A 21,411-nucleotide genomic window follows, 5' to 3' on the forward strand; every position below is an offset into this window, starting at 1 on the left:
TGGTGACCCAACATTTAATGGAGCTTAATGCTCTTCTGATGCCACTGATTAAATTATTGCTCAGTAGTCCAGTTTCATAATCTACAATTTGCAAGGAAGCAAGACAGATATACAGGCACTGTCTCCTCTCACATCAGTGAATCAGTTTACTGGCAGGGAAAGGTTCCCTAATTGAAGTTAAAGGTAAGTATACTATAGTGCATCACTCATCAGTCAGTGCAGAATTTTGTTCAGATGCTTTAAGCCAATTATATTATTATGAAAAAGCAAAGCATGAAGTCTTCCCAAGCACAAGGGGAAAATATGGGTAAAAGCCTTGACCCAGCATGTGCAATGACTTCATAACGTCCTGAGCACTGTCCAGGAAACTCATTCCTCTGGCCAACAGGCATTTCTATTCATTTTCTCCCCCCTAGGTTGTTTAACAGTTTGGTCACCGCTTAGGCACAGCTGTGCAAACAATCTTTCAGTGTTTGGCCTGATGCTATTGAATTCCATCCCAAAACGTCTCCCTTCTTTCTGTGCACAGGATGAGGAAGGCTAGTTTGGACACAGAGGATTAGAGGCTTTCACAGCCCAACTTAAATCATTAGATCCTAAAGTTCCTGAGTTTTGAAAGAATTTTACCAAGTAAATTAGCAAGCTTAAATGTGTATCTAAGACAGCTGGCAGCAATTGTACTTTCTAAATCCTCTCCAAGTCTATTCCCATCTTGAGGGAAAAAAAAAACCACTCTGTGAATGCCTAAAAACTTTAAAACAATTAAAAGCAATTAAACAAAACCAATGAGAAAGCAATGTTTTCAAAATGCCTTGGAGGAGAACAACTAGAAAACTAGAAAAAGTTTATGAGGGTACAGGCATAAAAAACCACAAATGCTTTTTTTAGTTTCCCAGAAAGTAAACCTTTCATCCGAGATAAAACAGAGGTCCTTGCCAGTACAAAAGTAGTTTTACAGGACTATTCATTACTACATTATTTTCACGGCTACTGGCAACCCAGAAACATACCACCCTCAATAAAGTAACTAAGGAACAACTACATGCAAACTGAATGGTAGATGCTAGCACAAATGCAGTATTAAAGCTGCAGAAATAAAAATGTCAAAATGAGAAAATCCCCAGAGTAAGCTTTTTAAGGTATACATACCACAGCTACACTGCAGTTCTCAAATATGGGCCTCATTTCTGAGAGCATCCATGATTTTAACTTTGAGACAGTGAATACTCCTACTGAAACTAACACAGATCACACTAACATTTCATGTAAGTGTGACCTTGCACATCTTCTTAGGTGATGAAGCTTTAGTCCTAGCAGAAAGTTGTGGAGCTACTCATGTCCTAATAATTTAATTTATATTACTGAAGGAATACATATATATCAGACTAACTATGTCCTGCACAGTCTCTCTCAGAAAATAATGTCATTACCTTAGAATATTGTGAAAATCTCAAAGGCATCAGCATTTGGAAATATTTTTAAAAAGCCCTCCAACTAAACATACTTTACTAGATAGTGTTAAATTACAGACTATATTCCAAAATTAATTCAGATACAGTTTTATACAAACATAAGGCCTATTGACATGTTCCTTCATTTTAGCTTTAATACTTTAATACATTTTAGCAAAATAATTGAATTCTAACTTTGTATGAATTTGGTCTTCAAGAATTTTCCATGTTATAGATTGGAAAAACAGAATGTGTTAGAATAGATATTAAAATAGAATACATATAAAATGTATTACCAAAAAAATCTGCAAGTGTTTTGAACATTAACATCCGATAATCAAACTTTAAGGATTTCATCTCATCTCTTCAGAGAATCTCAAATCCTACCACACTGTCTACAGGAAAAAGCTCTCCAGCCTAAAGCTACACTGAAATCTCAAGAATCAGGGTCCCAGATGTCTTCTTGTGAGGTACTTGTAATATCTTATGGTTCCTGACACCTTCAGATGCTTTGTCAAGGATAAATGCATTTTTAGGATTCTACAAGCTGTGCATTATATACAGTCCTTCTTCCCTTTTGTAAAGAAATATTTTCTGTATTGTCAAGCCCACAAAAGTATTTTTATTTCTACTAATAACTGACCTTTTCCTGTTTGCATCTTACTCTCCAATTTCACCATCCCCACTTCTTACCAAGGTTGCACTTCAGCCAGACCTGCAAAGAGGTCGTTTTTCCTATCTCTGTATGAGGGAAGCCAAGCTCCAGAGAGAAGGAGATGACTTTCTTCTGTAAACCCAGTCCTCATGATTCAGCATCCTCTAAATGCCAGCAGAAAAATATACCCCATTGGCATGCAGGAAAAACATACATAACAAGGGGTTATTTTGCATGGTTAGGTTTCACAGAAAACTTTACCATTCAGCATTTATAGGAAAAAAAAATGTCTATTTTTCCTGCATCTGAGCTCTTCCCAAGACCTTTGACTGCAGCAGTGATCACCTGCAGTCCACTCACTCTTTCTCCATGGCTGGCTGAGGCAAAGAGAAAAAGGATGTCTCAGCCCAGTTCCAACTCTTCAGTGCAAGCAGGAACATAAGACTCATGTCCCTCTCATCCCCAAATTCCCTGTACAAACGCACTGCTCTCCCTGCCCTGTCCATGCCTTGCACTGTGGATACCTTGAGCCCCTCACTGCATCCATTCCATCTGGGGAAGACTTCAGTGTGACCATGCCCTGTCTCTGCCCAAACTCCCCGATCTCTGCTCAGAGCTCCCCATGCTGAACAGCCACCCACCCCCCTCAGAACCAGGGGGAGAGCTGCAGGAAGCCACAGCCCCATCTTCTCACTTTCACTCAGCTTTGCAGCTGCCTCCTCCCAGCGCCCTTGCCATGGGATGCCACAGGATGCCATCGGATGCCACACATCACTAGGTACAGAGCTGGCTGCATGCTCCTAAAAAGCACAGCTGGCAGAAGTCACCACAGTCATCACATCCATGGTGAAGATGTCTCCTGACGTGGTTTGGGAAAGATCTGGGCTGTTTAGAAGAGTAGAGGGAAGGACAGGGGTTGATTAGCAAAGTTTCACTGGTATTTTCCACAGCATTCCCTTCAGAGTTTGCTGGAACATACCATTAAAAATGGGTGCTTGTTTTCATCTTTCACATATTCTGTACTTCTAGAGCACAAGTAGTTATATGAAAATTATTTTGATTAAGTGCTGATTCTGTGAAAAGAAACAGATCTCAATTTAAGAAATAGGTCCTATAATTACAGACCCCTGAAAGAACTAGCTGTTTTATTTTACTGAAACCTTTTAAATATCAAGCTGAAAACATTATAAAAGACTGTGCTTCAGTATTTAAAGGATTTCTGAGGCTTATAAATTTTCCTTTAATCTATAATTAAGAGAGCTCCTTCTTAAACTTTTTCAGAAGTCTATTCCAAATAGCTTTTTTAAGAGCTAACTAGTATTAGGGAAGAGAAGAGCAATTCAATGAATGTGTCACTGCTACAGAAAACTGCTGTATCATGCTTATATTTCATTAAATAGCAGACTTTGGAAGATGAGAAATCAGCAGTTTCAATCGTGACTAAAAGTTCCACCTTTGCACCATACACTAGAAATGCCCAAACATATAGAGGCAGTAAAAGGGGATCTTCTCAGCTTCAAAATTACATGTAGAATTATTATGCTACTATTTCAAGAGTTAAAAAACATTATTTAAGGGAGAAGAAAACGTAGTTTCCTTAGGGCAGAAATCTCAATGACTGAAATTGCTGCATCCCAAGTAAAATTGCTAAAGTACAATTTTTTCACTTAATTACAATTTTTTTAAAAGCATTCTGCTAGTGAGAAAAGACATGGTGATGAAACATTTCATGTCCTTTAATAGCTAATCTGAACTGCTAATGAGTGCTCAGAACATAACAGTCAATTGTTACAGAGCTTCTTACTACACAGTGGAGCAATGAATAAACCTGACTCCTTTGCTTGGCTCGAGTCAGAATCAGAACATCCCAGACCTGCTGGCTTAAGCATGGTGACACAGAGTGACTCCCTTTAGGACTGTCTCCCACCTGTCTTACCAGGTGCCTTGGCTCACACCCACCTGCTGGGAAGGCTCTCACTTCCCCCTGCTCCGCACAGCCCAAGGGCAGTCACCAATTTCAGAACCTAACTCAAATGAAATCACAATATTACCACTACCACTCTCCCCCTGCCTTCTACACATCAACCAACCCGAAAGAATTCTCTTTGTTAACTCTGAGACTTTCTTGCTCCCTTTCCTTGGATGCAGGCCCATCTCACATGCCTGGCAGCCTCCCCCTGCTGTGCACATCAATAACCCAGGAACCATGCAGGGAGGCTCAGGGCTGTGGCAAGAGATGCCCCCTGGCCAGCACCAGGGCCACATCCAGCAGTGACCCTGCCACCCTCACCTTCTCCCACATCAGCAGCTCAGTGTCCACACCAATAATGCCAAAGACAGACCTAGAAGGACTTTCTTTTAGTCCCTCTTCCAAGAGTATGAAAGCATCTCCACCTGCCCTTCCCTGTAATCCACCTGTGGTCTATGGTAAATGCCATAAGCATTTGTCATAATATTTTACCATTAGGAAACAAAACAAGAATATTGGTGTATCCTTTATACATGACATGTTGCAGAGGTAACTTTTTGTTTTCTGTAATTTCTATGTCACGATGCTTTTCCTACCAGTGTTGGTATCTTAGCATCATAATTTCTTTTATGCAAACTCAGAAACAGAAATAGTTTAGTCTCAAACTCTAAAATAATGTAATTTCAAATTTTCCTTGAGAAAGTCCATAAACACCCATTAAAATGTTCCTTTAAAAAACATCTCAAATACTGGTGCAAATAACAGCTAGAGCTTACCAGAATGTCAGCATTTACTATCATTACTAATAGTGAGTACTCTTGAGGACCTCAACTGATATTTTGAGCTTCTTTTAACACATGAACATACTGTACAGACTCACCAAATTATCTGGTACACTGACTTCTCTTCGGAGCACTTCTAAAAATCCTTGCAGTCCTCTTACAGTCACAATTGGTGACTTACTGGGCAGTGTGTACAGAAGTCCCACCTGCCCTTGGAATAAACAGGATGCAGGGTCGGCATATAGCCACTGCAACACCATGTACCAGTATTTTATCACAGCTCTGGTATTTCTCATAAAGCTTCAAGGAACTTCTGAACTAGGTTTTGGTGTATCTGCTTATTTTCCATCTACCCAAATTTGTCCTCCAGTGTCTCACTTATCAGTGTAACAGTAATACGTGCTGTGCAAGATCAAACCAAAGTTATGCCAGGCAGGAATTTTATACTGAAGGCTTTTCTTTTGCTTAAACTAATCAGATAACAAATATAACACAAAAAGTTTCAGTACCTTTTTTTCTGTCTGTTCATATATTGCCTTTCTCTTTTTACATGTGACAAACTAAGTTATACAGGGCCTACATCTTACAGAGTCCAAGACAAGAGGCACCCATTCAGTTGGTGCCTCTTGTCAGGCCTCTTCCAACATAGTAGGTTATGAATTACAAACATCTCATCTCTCTCTCATCTCTGACATTCAGTCAGAATAATGGTGAACCAGACAGCAAAATGTGATGGCTTCTACTGCTCAGGCAGAAGTATGAGCAATTACCACTGGGTGACCAAATCTCTTCCTCCAAATAGCCCACACAATTAGCCCACACATTATTTACTTCACCTTGTCTGGCACCATTCAGGCTGCAACATCCTCTTCACTGAGGGATGAAGAGAGGTGCTTACTTAAGCCCACCCCATCCCTTACTTTTGGGAAGGTGGGGATGGTTGGTCTTAATTTTTAAGAGTCCTGTACTTACAGAAAGAATCCAACCTCATGTGTGAAATTTTAAGCCACTAATAATGACTTTTTTACTTTTCAGTGTGCTAAGAATCTGCATCATCATGACCACCAAAAACCTTTTCAAGGGACTGCTTGACAGCAGGGACAAAAGTAATGAGGTTGTTAATCCTCAATCCACCCCACAGCTTTTGGCAAAAGACAGGAGGAAAAGCATGGTTTGTTTAGGAGGTGGCTCAGTCTTCCCAGGTGGGTGAAGCTCCTCAGACCTCCACTCTCAAATCAGGAGTGACAGGCAGCACAGCAGTCTCCCAGTCCCACCTGTGCAAGCTCAGATTGGTGTGGAAGAAATGAGAGCTCTGCAATGAGGATACCACAGGACAAACATACAATGCCTCAAGTAATTTGAAAGACATCAGCCACCACTGAGTGCCTAAGAGTGAACAGACAATCCTGCCTCTTCACTAAAAAAGAGCATTTTTCATTTTTAAAAGGTTAATAGAAAAGGATTATGGCATCGTAACCATTTATTTATTTAAAACACATTCCCAAGCTTCATGTATCACACTAAAGGTCACTCAGCTTAGTCTCCACATAAGGCAGAGGCACTCAAACAGGCAGAACAAACTGAAAATGTTTTCTGTGTTAATGATTAACAAAACTTTTTTATTTGCCAGTATTTAAAACACCTTATTATTTCTAAGTTATATAAGTCTGAGCCAGCAGCATCCTACAAAACTAATATCAACAAGAAATTAATCTGCCAAAGTGCAAACAATTTCTGCCTAACAAAGAGGATACATGGCAAGTAATATAACAGTGGTTTTAATTAGCTGGGCATATAAAGCTGTTACAAGACAAATTTCTTTCATTAAAAAAAGCAGACAGTCAGTTAGAAATGCTTCAGTGCACCAAAACTGAGGATGACATAAGACAATAAACTTTCTCCCTCCCTATAACACGGAGGCACCAGAGCAGTATCCCCAAGTAGCAGGTGATGAGCAGCCCCTTCTCCTGCTACTGCAATACTAGTAACTTCCCAGAAATGTCAGCAATAAAGGGGATCCAGCAGCACAGAGAAAAAAACCTCAGCAGTAAAAATGACCATTTTCTATAATTTTTCAGACACTTGGGCTAATAGTTTCATGCAAAATTAACTGTAGGATATTCTAAGTCCCTCCGGGATTGAGTACCAGTGTTTTGTGCGTTGGCAAAAATGGTAGCATGGTACCTACAGCATATTGGGTATACACTATTTTATAATTAAAAAAAAAAAAAAAGTGACTAAGAATATGTGTGTATACATAATAGACCCTTTTTTGTCCACTCCACTTAAGGGACTCTGCTTTCTACATCATGCAATTGCATTCCAACATAAGGTCCCCATCTTCCCCTCTGCTTTGGGCTGAGGTGCAACCCAAAGAAGGGCTGTGCCAGCTGCTCCTTTTCCCAAAAGCACCAGGGGCAACATCAAAAACATCAGTGGAAAGCCCACTGCACAAATTATTAGCAGAAGACTTAGTCTGCCCAGGCCCAAGGAGAGAGACTCAGGCAGTTGAAGACAGAAATTAGATGCCTGATTTTCAGATCACAGGGCATGATTGCAGGCAGTTTTGTCTGATCAAATTAGGATGCAGACAGGCACATCCTTGCCTCCAGATCCTGTTGTTGCCAATGCCACCCTGGGCACACCAGCCAGGATGCTCAAGGCATTTAAGAGCACAGGGAACCTTAAGCTCCCAGCTCTTGCACCCACGATTATTACAAGATTCTGAGTAAAATGAAGAACAAAATATAGACAGTCCTGGAAGCAAAGCTGAGAATCCAAGACACATCCTTGCAGCTAAATGGAGATTCACTGGACAGCAGTTTCTTATTTCCTAAAGTGGTTTTGTGAACAGAGATTACAAGATATTGCATGAATGCTGGATTGTTCCCCTTCAATTCAAAACAATCCATTGTTCTGGGATGGGAAACTGGTTTCTAAAAAGACAAATATCCCTTCTTGCTTGTTTCATTAAACTGGTAAAAGAAAATTTAATTCAAATTAAGAAAACTCATATTCAAACGGCTCCACTGGAGAAAAACAATTGATATTTATGTGCTGTTGCCACTTTGCACTCATTACAGGGGCTAATGTTTTGCAAGACACATCTTTTAAACCTTCCTAAGCTTATTATTTACTATCTCCTGACAAGCATGACTTCATTTCATGAGCTGGCACACATCCCATTGTGAGAATCTAATCTTTAATAACATATCCTAATTAAATATGCACATTTCATGCAGAAACCAATAGCTAAAATTCGGAACAAAACAAAAAACATTCATTTGACTAAACAAAGGAATTGGATTAGAGTGCACAGAGCAAACTCAAATATTAAGTCACATATGTCACAGCAAAAAGTCATTAAGGGAAGGGGGGGGAAAAAGGGTAAAAAAATCCCCAAAAAACCAATCAGGCAGACAATTCTTTATACCTGACCGTATCCGACCTCTCCAAATTCCCAGCTAGCTTACTCCCCATCTGTCATATGATAATAACTTTGAAAGAAGCACATTTAAGAACTTATCAAAAGTTCAAGCCAATTGTTCTTAGTCTTTGATTCCACTTAAGAAGGGTGTGCTCTTCAACAGAAACTACAAGGATTTATTCTTCTCAACAATCATGGCATAATTTCACCATTAAACTATTTATTATTTTGAGTGGTTCCACGGGGACAAAAAAAATCCTAAAATAGTGAGCATCGAACAAAAACAAGACAAAATAAGAGCAAACAAACAAAAATTTTAAAAAATATTTCTTGAGATTTAAACACCAAAATCACATCACCAAAACTCTCCTTCTATGCCCATTTTTGAATTATTGTAAACTGGAAGCCACTTTCCTTCTAGTGAGTACAGGCCTAACATTTGACATTACTGAGATACTTTGAACTCAAAAACTTTGAGTTACAAGTTTGTGATCTGCTATAACACTTTCAAAGACTCTATCAAAAGAAAATTAGATACATTTGTCATTTTATAAAAAAATTTACCATTAATTGAGACTACATCCCAACACACATCAATCTTTGCCTTCAGAGGTCTCACTGTAATTTTTGAAGTTTGATTCAGTAAGATTTATCAAAACAGTATTTTGCAGGAAACTCCTCATAGTATTTGAGAGCATGAAACAACAGGGGAAAGGCTTAGGGTTTACAATTTTAATTCTTAGGATTTACAATTTTAATTCTTAGGATAAATACAAGTCAATTACCTACACCACACTGCTGAACACAGTTAGAAAATCAAATTAAATGACAATATTACAGGTTCTAGGTCTTATTTCATTCTGCCTGACTTTGTACATGCACAAATGAAGAGTTATAAGATGTTAATTTTCCCTTTGAATCTAAAATGTCACCATTCCCACCACAGAAAAACAACCTTTTTGGGGTCAGCTGAAAAACAAATGTTTTGTAAAAAAGGTCTTATAATTTTATTTTTTTTTTTTTTTAGTAACAGAGTGGGCAGCGAGGTTTGTATTCAGCTTTATCTTCTCTTGAAAACAAACTTTAATTAATTTTTGGGTTTTTGAAGGGACCTGTCACATATTGAAGTTCTATTTTCAGTTATTCTATTAAACGGAGCACTCATTCCTCTAAAGAGGAATTTGCTCAGATCTCCAGAGGTGAAAAACATTCAGGACATGCTGTTGTGCAGACTCAAGCCTCTGTCCCCCAGTCACAGCAGCTGGATACCCAGGCAGCAAGAACAACATCACTGCACCCAACTTTGAAAGGCAACCGTGTGGGGAATACCCATGAAACTCCTGGTAACTCAGGCAGGCATTAATTGCCCAGTCTGTTCAGGTTTATTCATTCATAGCTCATTAGCATTAGTTACCTCCAGTTCGTAATTGGATAGTTCAGCACAGCTCACAGTGAGCTCAACAACAATAGATAAGATGCAAGAGAGAAACTAGATGATGCCCAAATAAGTAACAGGAAAGGGTTTTACTGTCCAAGACAGATCAACCAAAATACTGGTGTGCTCCTTGTAAACTAACTTTGTAGAACTTTAGTAACTGAAAAGAAACTGCCTTTAGACCTCTGCAGCAGATTTAATCTTTTGCTCATCCAGCAAATACTACCCCGTACATGGGATTTCCACAGAAAAGTAATTTTTGTTTTGCTGTTTCTCAAGACCTTGGACTGGTAAACGGTCAAGACCATTTTCAGATATTGACATTTCCATAAGGGAAATGGGGGCCAAGAAAATGGTGCCAGACTGCTTTCAATAGTGCCCAGCAATAGGACAAGAAGCAATGCCCATAAACTAAAATACAGGAAGTTTCATCTTAACATGAGGAAAAACTTCTTTACATTGAGGGTGGCAGAGCACTGGAACAGGCTGCCCAGGGAAGTTGTGGAGTTTCCCTCTCTGGAGGCATCCAAAACCCATCTGGACACATTCCCATGTCACCTGCTCCAGGTGACCCTTCCTTGGCAGGGGGGTTGGACAGGATTATCTCCAGAGCTCCCTGCCAACCCCAACAGTTCTGTGATTCTGTGAGATGGCTACCACCTCTTCATTGCCACTACTCTTCAGCTGTCTTCTTCAAGCCAAGGTACATCAGGAATGCCAACACCAAATTATGAAAAAAGCCCCACAAGAACAACAAAAAACACATCCAAAAAAAATCCTATCAAACCAACAAGAAAACATGGTAATCATAGGAAAGACAGAAACTTCATGATTATATATACATTATACTTTCTATACTTGCAAACAGTAGCTTCACCATAATTCATTAAACATCCAAATGCTCTCTCAGTAATGAAGTTTGCTAAAGCACTCATAATTAATACAGTACTTTGAAGGCTATGAACTATCCAGTTCTTTTAAAAAATGAGTTTACTTGCTCTCAAGGAGTCCTGTCATAGACCTGTCTTATTTTTCTAATGATAATCTGTCCTATGTCCCTCAAAAGTTCAGATTGACACTTATATGGAATTTTATGTGCAATGATTACACTTCCAGACTGAAACTCTGTCAAATCCACATGCAGAGCATGACAAATTATTCACACTACACTGTGCTCTTGGACTCAGTTATCAGAACTCCTGAAACAGGCTTTTGACCCCAGACTGCATTAAACAGATCCAGGCAGTTTAAAACATACAATGAAATAATGACTGAAGCAACAAAAACTACATCTGCTTTTGAAGTCCAGTATCCAACAGTGAACTTACAGACTGCTGGTGTTTTCAAGAGGACTCGTGGGGCACAATACTCAACACTACATCAAAAAATATTAAAAGGAATTTAAGAAACATTAAGCCTCCACATTCCAGGTTTAACTATCATATACTTTTATTTGAAAAAATTTGAAGACCACAACATTTGAAATAATTAACACCTCTAGAAAAGCAGTAAGGACCACTTTGTCATCCTGCACTTACAGAAAATTTTGGAAACAAGGAGAAGTGGACTACCAAAATAAAAACAGACTAATATATTTGGTTTGGGTTCTTTTCATATTAGCTCTAATAAAATAAAGTCTACCAAAAGCAGCCATTCTTGATCTCTGAAGAGAAACGGAGACAAAAGGCACATGGTTCTATCCATAATGATAAAGCAACAATAAACAAGACAGCCAGAGGTCAGTCAGTGCTGAACACTCAAGAAGGTACTTCTTGGATATCTCACAAAAAAGTCTCCAGTCACACTTCACTCAAACTAAGCAAGAAGAAAATTGTTACTTTTTTGGTATTTAAAAAGTGCACACCAAGGTGGACAAGTGCAGGCTCACAACTGGTCAGTGTACACAACCAAGGATGCTTTTTTCAGAGAGTAATTTCTACTTTGTGTTCAACTGATCCCTCCACCAATATTTCTTCAAACACAAAAATCTGAAGCAAAACAAGGACAAGAACACCACTGCACCTTGCGAATCAAACTATCAACTACACAAAAGTAACCAACAGAACTACAAAGCAGTTAAAGAAGTAAGGCAGGCACATGTCAGTAATGGATATCAATGAGGGGAATCCAGTTACAAAGATTTTAATTATTAATGTGGAATTTAATTAGCGTGCTGCAGCTACCTCTCCCACTATAATGAAGCAAGCCTTCAGCAACCACACCTGGTCAAGATTTCAGGTTGGCATCTCACTAAAATGACTAAGTTCTCTTGTCATTCCCATGAAGGGTTTCAGTGTTGACTCAGAGGGAAGAATGCCACCTAGCGAATTACTCAGACAACACTGGCACATCTCACCTATATTTACCTGGCCTCAATACACAGAGGAAGGACTTCTTCACCTTCTTATTGATGTGAAGATTACCAGGAGAGAAAGGAGATAAAGAGGGAGGAGAAAACAGGGGAAAAAATACATATTTAAAAATAGGTCATTTATAGCTGTAGCTACTGGCAACTGGTGTATCTGGCCAAACTAAAAATAAATTCTACATTTTAACAAAACCAGTAATGCTATCAACTTCTTTACAGCTGACAATCATTGCCTGTGGGAGGAAGAGCCCTTTAGAGGTGAGCCTGCCAGCTGCTCAGCTCTATACATGGGTATGCTCATCTTTCCAAACACAAGAGGCCAGGAGAGGTCCCAGCATTACCCACGCTCGTGGACAACCTCAGCTGCTACCCCAACACTCCTCCAGACTATTCTGGCCAGCTCACACAGGAACGTATCATTCCACCAGGGCTAGTAGACCCCATGGCACAGGCACAGCCCCATCAGCAATATCTGAAGCTCTGTGAAAATGGCTTGTGCAGCTCTGCTGGACACCCTCTGACCATCCACACCAGTAAAACCCTAGCAGAGGAGCCACCAAAACATTCACAAAGCACAACTCAACATCACCAAATATAGACCCTTAAACTGATGGATGCTTGAGACTGATGCGAGTCCTAAAGCATTTATTTTAAAAGCTACTTGAACGTTCAATTTAAAGGTTCAAATAATTCTCATCAGCATTTCTCCCTCTTCTTCACACAACAGAAAAAGGTATCAATACAAAAGAACAGCACTTTGTAACTGACTATATTAAAATAATACACTTAAGCTGAATATAGTTTAATTAAGGCTTACTCTGGTGCACTCCAATATTAATTAATAGTTTACTTGGAAATTCCCACCATATGGCACTGCAGCAGATGTTAATCATGTAAAGCCAAACACTTTGAAATTACTGTTCTAACCACTTCATCTGAGCTACCAAGTGCCCTAAATTTCTACTTAAAGGATAAGCTGGAAATGCCAAACATCCTACAAGATGACATCCAAGCTATTTTCTTCAAGATAATATTATCTGGCAGATAAGTATTACAAAACGGGGTAGATTTTTAAGCCTCCAGTACTATAAAATAACTGGCTATAGACAGTGCTGGATTCCCTTTGCATAAGAAAAATGCTTGCATTGAAAACCTCAAGGAAAAATTTATTTTGTCTCCCAGATATCTGCTAAACCCCATACACAGGGAGGGCAAAAATGTGCATACGAGAGGACATGCATTAAGCATTCCAGATCTTGGCTGCCCCAGACCCATGGATCTGTGTCTTCCAGCCCTTCATCCCTCAAGAGCAAGAAAGGAACATCATGAGGGGCAGCAGATGCTTGCTCTTGGACAGTCAGCTATTTTAAATTGAAGAGGAACTGCCCTGCCAGGCCTGTCTCATAACAGGAAATTGACAATGCTCTGAGCAGATTCATGTGGATTTCTTATAACACGAGCCTAATATTGGGCCCCCAAAATTTTTCTTCTGAAAAATTCGGCTTTTAGAGATTAATTTCATCACTCACTTCATCTTTTAGAGAAAGTAAATGCATTTGAAAAGCTGGAAGAAATCAATGAAGAAAATCTGACCTTTCAGAATTTCCCAACACAGTGTTTCCAGACAGGATTTTTTAACAAGGTATTTGGGAACTTATTCTTCAGCATTTGTCTTGGTAACTATTCAGCTTCTAAACTGAAGGTTTAAAGTATTCATTAAGAAAATAATTTAAGCAGTAAATGTGAAAGCAGTTTTGCTTTATTTGGATCTAAAAACCTAAAGTTGTTATCCTGATGAAAGTAAGCCCTTGCTACAGGTGATCCACCATGCAGTTATGATTTAATGAGGATATTGTAACTTCTTGGAAAAAAAAAGCAGTTAAACAGAATGGAAGCCTTGAAGAATTAGTTCTTTCTCCTGATTGCACACCTTTGAATACAAGCTTATACAGGGAGAAATTTGTCAGCAAACAGTTTCTCCTTATTCCTCTGGAAAATGGTAACAAATATTACTATTTGACTCTGGGAAATACAGTACAATCACAAGCTACAGCAACTTAACTGAGATTAAATGGTTATCTACACTTCTGCAGATCAGACAGAAAGGCTAGACCATTTGTCAATTTGGGGTTTAGAAGATAAAACCGCCTGGGTTATTATTGTTAAAGTGCTTAAAGACAACTACTTGCAAAGATTCTAAAAATACATCTGTAAATATATTTCAATCTCTCATCTGAAAAGTGATCTGGTTTATATTGCTGCCTTGCAAAATTCTTGACATCCATTAACCAGAAAAGGCATTTGTAAATTGCTTGGTTTAATACTGCATTGTGCAAATAAATTTGAAAAAGATCAAAATACAGAGCTGTACCGAACTGTTGCAAAAAACCACTTGAGAAAACATATTGTGAGGCCATATTTAAACTAACAGATGTTCAGAAATAGAACAATATGTTCAAACAAAATAAAGGTGTAAATGGGCAGTGCTAAAAGAGCTTCACAACTAAGCACATCAATTTTAGTAGCGACTAAAATGACCTCATCTAGGAAAGCTCCCTCCTAAAAAGATCATAAATTTAGAAATTAATTCTGATGTTATGCTTAAAATTTGGCTGCATGAATTATTTGCAGAGTGGCTGCTTATGTAACATCGCCTTTGCTATGGCAACACCCGGCTGTTAGGCTTTGACACATCCCAGTTGCAATTGCAGTTTCATTTTCTGCTGATAAACAATGGCAGGAGAGGTTTTCTAATCACAAACAAAGATGCTCTAAAACATTTCATCGGGATTGATGTGGCAGCCATTGATACTGCTAAAACTCCTCATGTCAGAAGGGCAAAGCAAAAAGTGAGAGATCCATAGGAAAAATAAACAAACTAAGAGAGAGAGAGATCTTCCAGCACTGCTTTCAATCCAGTTTTAAAGCTGGAGTCCTTTAAACTAAAGTTTGGAATAGTGCAGTTTGACTCTTGACTACCTGTCTTTGTATAAACTCCCCTCTCTAAAAAGTCCCCCCACTTTGTCCGACTAAAATTCTTGTTACTTTCTTACAGAGTAACTACCCATAAATTAAAGAGGTTGTGTGCTCATCAAAATTAAACTCCAGGTATGCCATTATTTCATATTTTTCTACAGCTTTTTTTGCTAGGCATTACAATAAAAGCCATAAATTCATTTAATAGCATCACTTCAAAGCTAATGGAGTACTACATGTACCCTCTGATACTGTAAAATTTTAGTTTGCTTCACATTGGAGAAAGAAAATAGTGTTTTAATGCTGACAAATTGTAAAATGCCTGATCTATTCCACATATGGCACTTAGCAATGACTATTAAGTTGATGACTATTCTGACGCTCATCAGTCACCTACACACACTTGACAAGGAATTGAAGTTTCAGAATCCAAGTGTTTTTCATACTCTCATCCAGCTTTTTTTTTTTTTCCCTGAGACAACTCAGCCTTCTTGTCCATATTATTTCCAATAGTCACAATTTTTAAGGGCCCTGACAAAATCAATGTGAAGGGAAGTAGCATAAGAAAGAAGCTTTAACTTCACAGACCACTAGAAGAAAAACTAGATGGACAAAATTGAAAGCCCTAAATAAGGCACATACATTTGTGGAAGCACACCTCCTCTTTACCATAAAGTAGGTGCTCCCATGCCTTTGTAACACTGTAGTCCATCCTATCGTCCAGAAAAAGCTCCCTCCATGTCAGCCTTTAGAGAAAGCCATGGCCAAGAATGAGGTTGGTCTGACAGTGACCCTGAATGCAGGATTCACCCTTACTTTTTTTAAGGCCTAAATTGATTTGTTAGATCCCAGTGCTGTGAGAGAATTTGTGACCTCACTGATGAGCTTCCCTGTTGCTAACTGATGGTTCAGGAACTGCAGCAGAACCCAGGTGCTGCCAAAATACTCCTAGGGCTCTGCATGTGCACGAACAGGAGTAGGAGGATCCCCATGGCAATACTTTTTTTAAATCATCATTAAGTATTAGAGTATTTAGTGTCAGAGTATTCCCACAAACTGTTGCATTTTCTTGATGAATAACCTATAATTCCCACGACACCAAGTGGAACACAGTTGTTGGCAGCCTGTGATGACTCTGCAAACACACGTGCCACTGAAAATGGACATGAACTTCAGCACACAAACAGCAGACAGAAACATTTCCCAAACCCATGCAATATTCAATCAAACAGATGGGGAACTTTTGCACTCTGCTTTCACTTTGCTAGCACGTTCATTTCTGCTTCTCTCCCCCTGGTCCTTCTAAATATTTGCATCCTTCTAAACCCTAAAAGAATCATTACCTCAGTGGCATTTTGCTCAGACTTCACAGAGGTTAAAAACCCCTACTCTTTAGCATTAGAAGCCTTTAAAGCAACCACATGCCTCAGATGTCAGCTTCTTGGTTATTACTACCATTACAACACTTTAAGCTGTACAAGTTTCATATAAGCCCCATGAGCTATCATTCAGAAAGCAAAAAATAAATATTAAAGCTTTGTTAGATAAAGTAATATCATTTTTTTTTCAGGTGGACTGCCTTTTGGAACAGATTCTGCCATTGAGAGATTGGTACTGAATTAAAATTCGAATACTGTTAAAAGCAGCAAGTCCTTATCAAAATATAGCAATCACCAATAACCTCAGACCAAAGAAGTTAGATTCGAAGACTCAGTTAAAAACATCCTAATGTATGGTAAGTAACAGAGTATCTTTAAGTGTTCTCAGAGCCACAGAAATCTAAAATACATCTGGCATGTTCCCCTCCTGAGTGAGTGAAAGCCATGACGTTTGATGACACTTGCCTTGTAACATGTCAATGGCCTGAGACCTGGCAGTGGAATCCACACGTGTCCTCCAGAGGGGAGGCAGAGGAGGTGGCTGACACACTTTCATCTCACTGATCCATACAGGACCTTTAAAATTAGTACTAAATATAGGAAAAGCACAATAATACATTGTTTGAATCAATTTAAATACTCATTTTATCCTCCTTGTACAATATGCCATCCTGTGGGAGAGATGAGCTAATCCATCTACGCTTTTTCCAGCTCTATGACAGCTACTCTTCTGGGTTCACTTTAAACCCTGGAAAACTCATATGCTGACTTAGGCTCTCCTCACTTTGTCCCTTTCACTTAAAATTTTAACTAGTACTTTGGTCCACAACTTCTTGTTCTACACATTTTCATAGTCAAAATCTAGGTAGTTACTTATTTGTATAACCAGTTCCAGGTACAACTCTGTAACTCAGCAGCACTGGCATTAGGCCATTACAGGGATCCACAGACAATGTGTCTGTCAAGGAATTAAAAATTGACAAGATACACGAGAAACTGCATTTATTCCATGAATACCCAGTCCTGAGTCTGTTTCCTATATAAACATCCAGCCTAGGGATTGGCACTTTCATCTAACCCCTTTGAGTTGAAATACTTTCCCCATGTTCATTTCTCACATCTTATAATTTCAGGCCCAATGCTTTATCACTACTCTGAGCAAAATGCCACTGAGGTAATGATTCTTTTGCCTAAATAAGGAATTCCAGATGAGGCCTTTTACTGCAAATGTTCAGGTCATACCAACAAGACCATCACAAAAATACTGAGAACAATAAAATCTAAAGTGTTTCATTTCCCCTTCCTTTCAGATAACTGTAAACAATGTTGAACAGTAGGATTTTCCTTTTTCAGGAAAGATTTCGCTTTGAATATCAAAATCTATTTAGAAGAATTTTCTTTACAGAGCTGCTCTGAGCAGGCATTTGACATAGCAGGGCACTTACTTCAAGGAAGAGGTTAAAACCAAGTTCAACATTTATAATTCTGTAAAATAACGCCCAGTAAGTCAGCAAAATATTCTCACATCTTGAAGTTTAATGTAATTTATGCAAGCCAGACTTGACTGCCACTAATGCAAAGACCACTACTGCACTCCTTCCAAACTTCTCATGACAGACAATTGCTGGTTTACTCATCCAACTTGTCTTGGGTACCTCTTAAAACACAAAAAAAGCTATTTTGGAGACTTTCAGAAATAGAATTTGCTGGAAACAAAGCACTTAAAGCATTAGAAGAATATTTTTTCATATGGATTTCAATACCAATGTTTGCAACACAAAAAATTATGAGTAAGGAACACAAAGTTGTTGCAGCAAAGACCGCTTGCCCTTATCCACTACCACCCTTCCTACAAACTCAGCAAGGTGTGACCCATCAGGCAGGAGCAAACCTGCCCCCAGCTACTGGTCATACTCGTTTCCAGGCTCAGCTTTTGAAACTGGAGTGGCTCCCTAGGTGCTTTTTCTCCAGGCGTGCTAATCACAGGCAGGTGCTTTCAGCTCCCTGCACCACCTAAGTGAAAGTTCCCGTGCTACACAGAATACAAAATGAAGAAATGGAAGCATGAAGCAACATATATGCATTCACTCCGTAAAAATGAAAGTCCTCCAGAGAAACAATGAAACATTCAGGCCAGAAAAAAGAGGTTAAACACTAAAGAGCAGGCTTTGTAGTCCAGAAAGACGGCACAACAGTATTAACTGCCTTTTTTTTTTTTGGTAAAGTTTACATGATTATTTCTAAAAGATCTGCATCTCAGAGTGTTAGTCACAGGCTTCTAACTACAAACCCTTATCCAGCAGCACAATTTCTAATGCTACCATTTAGCCTGTTCTTTTCAAACGACTGATTTTATAACAATGTAATTCAGAAGAATACCTGTCATTTATGAGAAGTAGTTGATGTATTACATTGTTTAGGTGTTTTAAAAATGCATTATCTGCAAATTCATTGTTTTTATACATTTCCCAAATCATGGTGAAGGTATCTCAGACGCTGATTAGAAAAAAAGTCCTACACAATCTTTTCATTTTGAAGTAAAAACGTTGGAAGCTAAATTGCTGTAAAAAACACTTTGACGTTGAAAATGGTTTGCTCTTAATACTGATCATCTGTAGCTTCTTCAAGTTTTTTATTAATATTTATTAATTTCTCAGGATACAAAGTATTACATCATTCTTTTCAATTATTATTCTATAGAGTGAGAATGCTTCCGAAAGTGCAAAACTATATATGTTACTAAATCCAATTATAACTCACCAACTATAAATGCCAGGATTGAATAACTGAAAACACATGCTATATGCCTGAAATTTTAAGGATGATGAAACTGTCACATTGGTAGCACACAGCATGTTATAAAGAACTCCCACAATGTAGCAGTTGTTCAAAACTTGTACCCATCCGGTCATTCTATCTTTATAAAAAGATATATAACACTAGATGGTGATTTATTCAAAACACAGCTGCAGCCTAACTTAAAGGTAATACGAAAAAAAAGAAAAACCCACACACAAAAACTACACAACAAAATACCTTTTCACATTACAGCATTAAAGCCATGTCAGAATGGCATACACAGAGAATAAAAGAAAAGCGTTTCCAAAAGGTCCAAATTTTATTCCCATCATAGTTTATTTGAGGGAAGGACAGGTGAGGGAGCGGGAGAAGCGGAGCAGCGGAACAAGCACACTCAGCGCAGAGCCCAGACTGTTCGCGCTCCCTTCAATCACGGATCTTGAAGTGCAGCCCCCGGGGCAGGGGACGGGGCCGCCCGACGCGCGGAGCCCCCGGCCCGGCCGGAGGAGGCCCCCGCGGGCACGGCGGCTTCCCGGCAGCGGGGGCAGCCCCGGCACCTCCGGGGGCGCGGACCGACCCCGGCCCCGCCGCCCGCGGAGCCCCCCGGCGCCTCCTCGCAGGGGAGGTCGCAGCCGAGTCTCCCCCGGCCATCTCCAGCACCGGCGGTGCCGCACGTTCGGCTGAACTTTCATTTCCGAGGCGTTTCGCGCCGCACCCGCCGCGGGCAGCCGGACACGCTCCCGCGTCCCTCGGCGGCTGGGGAGCGGCTCCATCGCCCGGGATCGCCACACCGCGGTCGCCGCCCGGGAGCACCCCGGGCACCCCCGGGCTCAGCCTCGCCCCCGGCCCCGGCCCCCTCCCCAGCTCTGTGGACAGCCGCGCACCGCCAGCCGCCGTCCCCGCTCTGAGCCCGGGGCAGGGGGGCAGCGCGGCCCCCGGCCCCAGCGACGCGGCCCCGACGGCCTCCCGCCTCCCTGCCCAACCCAGGCAAAGCGTGGGGGCAGCCGGCGCTGCCAGGAGGCGGGATCCCGGCGCGGGGGAAGCCGCGGAGCTCCCCGCACCTGCGGGGCGGGGTGGGGGGTGATGGGAGAGGGCACCGCGCGGCCCCGGCGCCGCTCCTCACCTTTCATCCAGTCGACGACCTGGCTCGGCGACCACTTACTGACGGGCTCCATGATGAGGGCCATGGGCGGCTCGGGGGCGCAGGGCTCGGGTGGCCGCCGCTCTCCGGGCGAGAGGCGAGGCTGTGCGGGGCGGAGGGACCGCGTTGCCCGGAATCCCGCCGGCGGGAGGAGAGAGCGGCTATATCCCCGCTTGCCTTCGCTCCGCTCGCTCGCTCGCCGCCTCTGTGCCTCTCTGGGGATTTCAGTTCATGTTGCCGGCTCGGCGGGGAGGGGGAGGAGGAGGAGGAAGGGGGAGAAGGGGGCGGCACGCTCCGACGCCTCCCGCCCCCGCGAACCCGCGGGCAGCGGCGGCGGCTCCCGGCCCCGCCGAGAGGTCGGTCCTTAGCGGCGGCGAGCGGGGCGCTGGCGCGGCTCTGCCCGCTCTCGTGCCCAGCGGCTCCCGCGGCTCTCCGCGGCCGCGGCTGCCGCGCCGGTGTCTTTTTCTCCTGGCGGAAATGACGAGGCGGCTCCTGCCACCCGAAAATATCTCCAAGTGAAATGGGAAGCGACACCCGACGGCCGCCCGGGGCGGGGGGAGGGGAGGGAGCCGGGATGACTCGCAAGGTGCCGCCGCCGGCGGGAGGGGGGTCTGGGGCGGCGGCAGCGCCGAGCACCTGCTCCCGACGGGCCGGGCAGCGGGGGAGCGCAGCCAGCGGCACCGAGCTGGCGCTTGGAGTGTGGGTTTGTTGGATTTTATTTTCCCTGAATTAAGCATCGCTGCGTGGGCGGGAAAAGTAATTTTTTTTTTTTTTTTTTTTTTTTTTTTTTTTTTTTTTTTTTTTTTTTTTTTTTTGAGAGAGCGAAGCCCGGCTGTAAAACGGCAGTGATGGACGGTGTCGCCGGGCGCCCCGAGGGAGCCGTGCCAGCAGCACCGGTGCGGTGGCGGCATTTGGCCGCGGTGTGCGGGCAGCGGGGGCAGCCCCGGCAGGGGAGGGAGAGGAGGGGACAGGAGCTGCACCTTGTGGTTTGCCCGCCTCACGCCGAGGGTGCGGTAATGGGGCAATAGG

General features: G+C 41.5%; 1 protein-coding gene across 6 annotated transcripts in view; it reads right to left on the reverse strand.

The window, feature by feature from the left end:
* Positions 1–20,869, reverse strand: part of CNKSR2 (connector enhancer of kinase suppressor of Ras 2) — a 207,743-nt gene extending 186,874 nt beyond the window's left edge. For 3 of the 6 annotated variants that reach the window (XM_071430403.1, XM_071430405.1, XM_071430402.1), the window contains exon 1: positions 20,365–20,869. In XM_071430403.1, the coding sequence (XP_071286504.1) occupies positions 20,365–20,428 (64 nt within the window). In that variant the 5' untranslated portion in view covers positions 20,429–20,869. The remainder of the gene's footprint in view (positions 1–20,364) is intronic. The other 3 variants (XM_071430408.1, XM_071430407.1, XM_071430406.1) reach the window with 2 other exon arrangements.
* Positions 20,870–21,411: the final 542 nt, after the last annotated feature.

Source organism: Agelaius tricolor, unplaced genomic scaffold, assembly GCF_023055355.1.
Source record: "Agelaius tricolor isolate 1412-34295 unplaced genomic scaffold, bAgeTri1.0.p SCAF_7, whole genome shotgun sequence".
In the NCBI taxonomy this organism is placed as follows: domain Eukaryota; kingdom Metazoa; phylum Chordata; class Aves; order Passeriformes; family Icteridae; genus Agelaius; species Agelaius tricolor.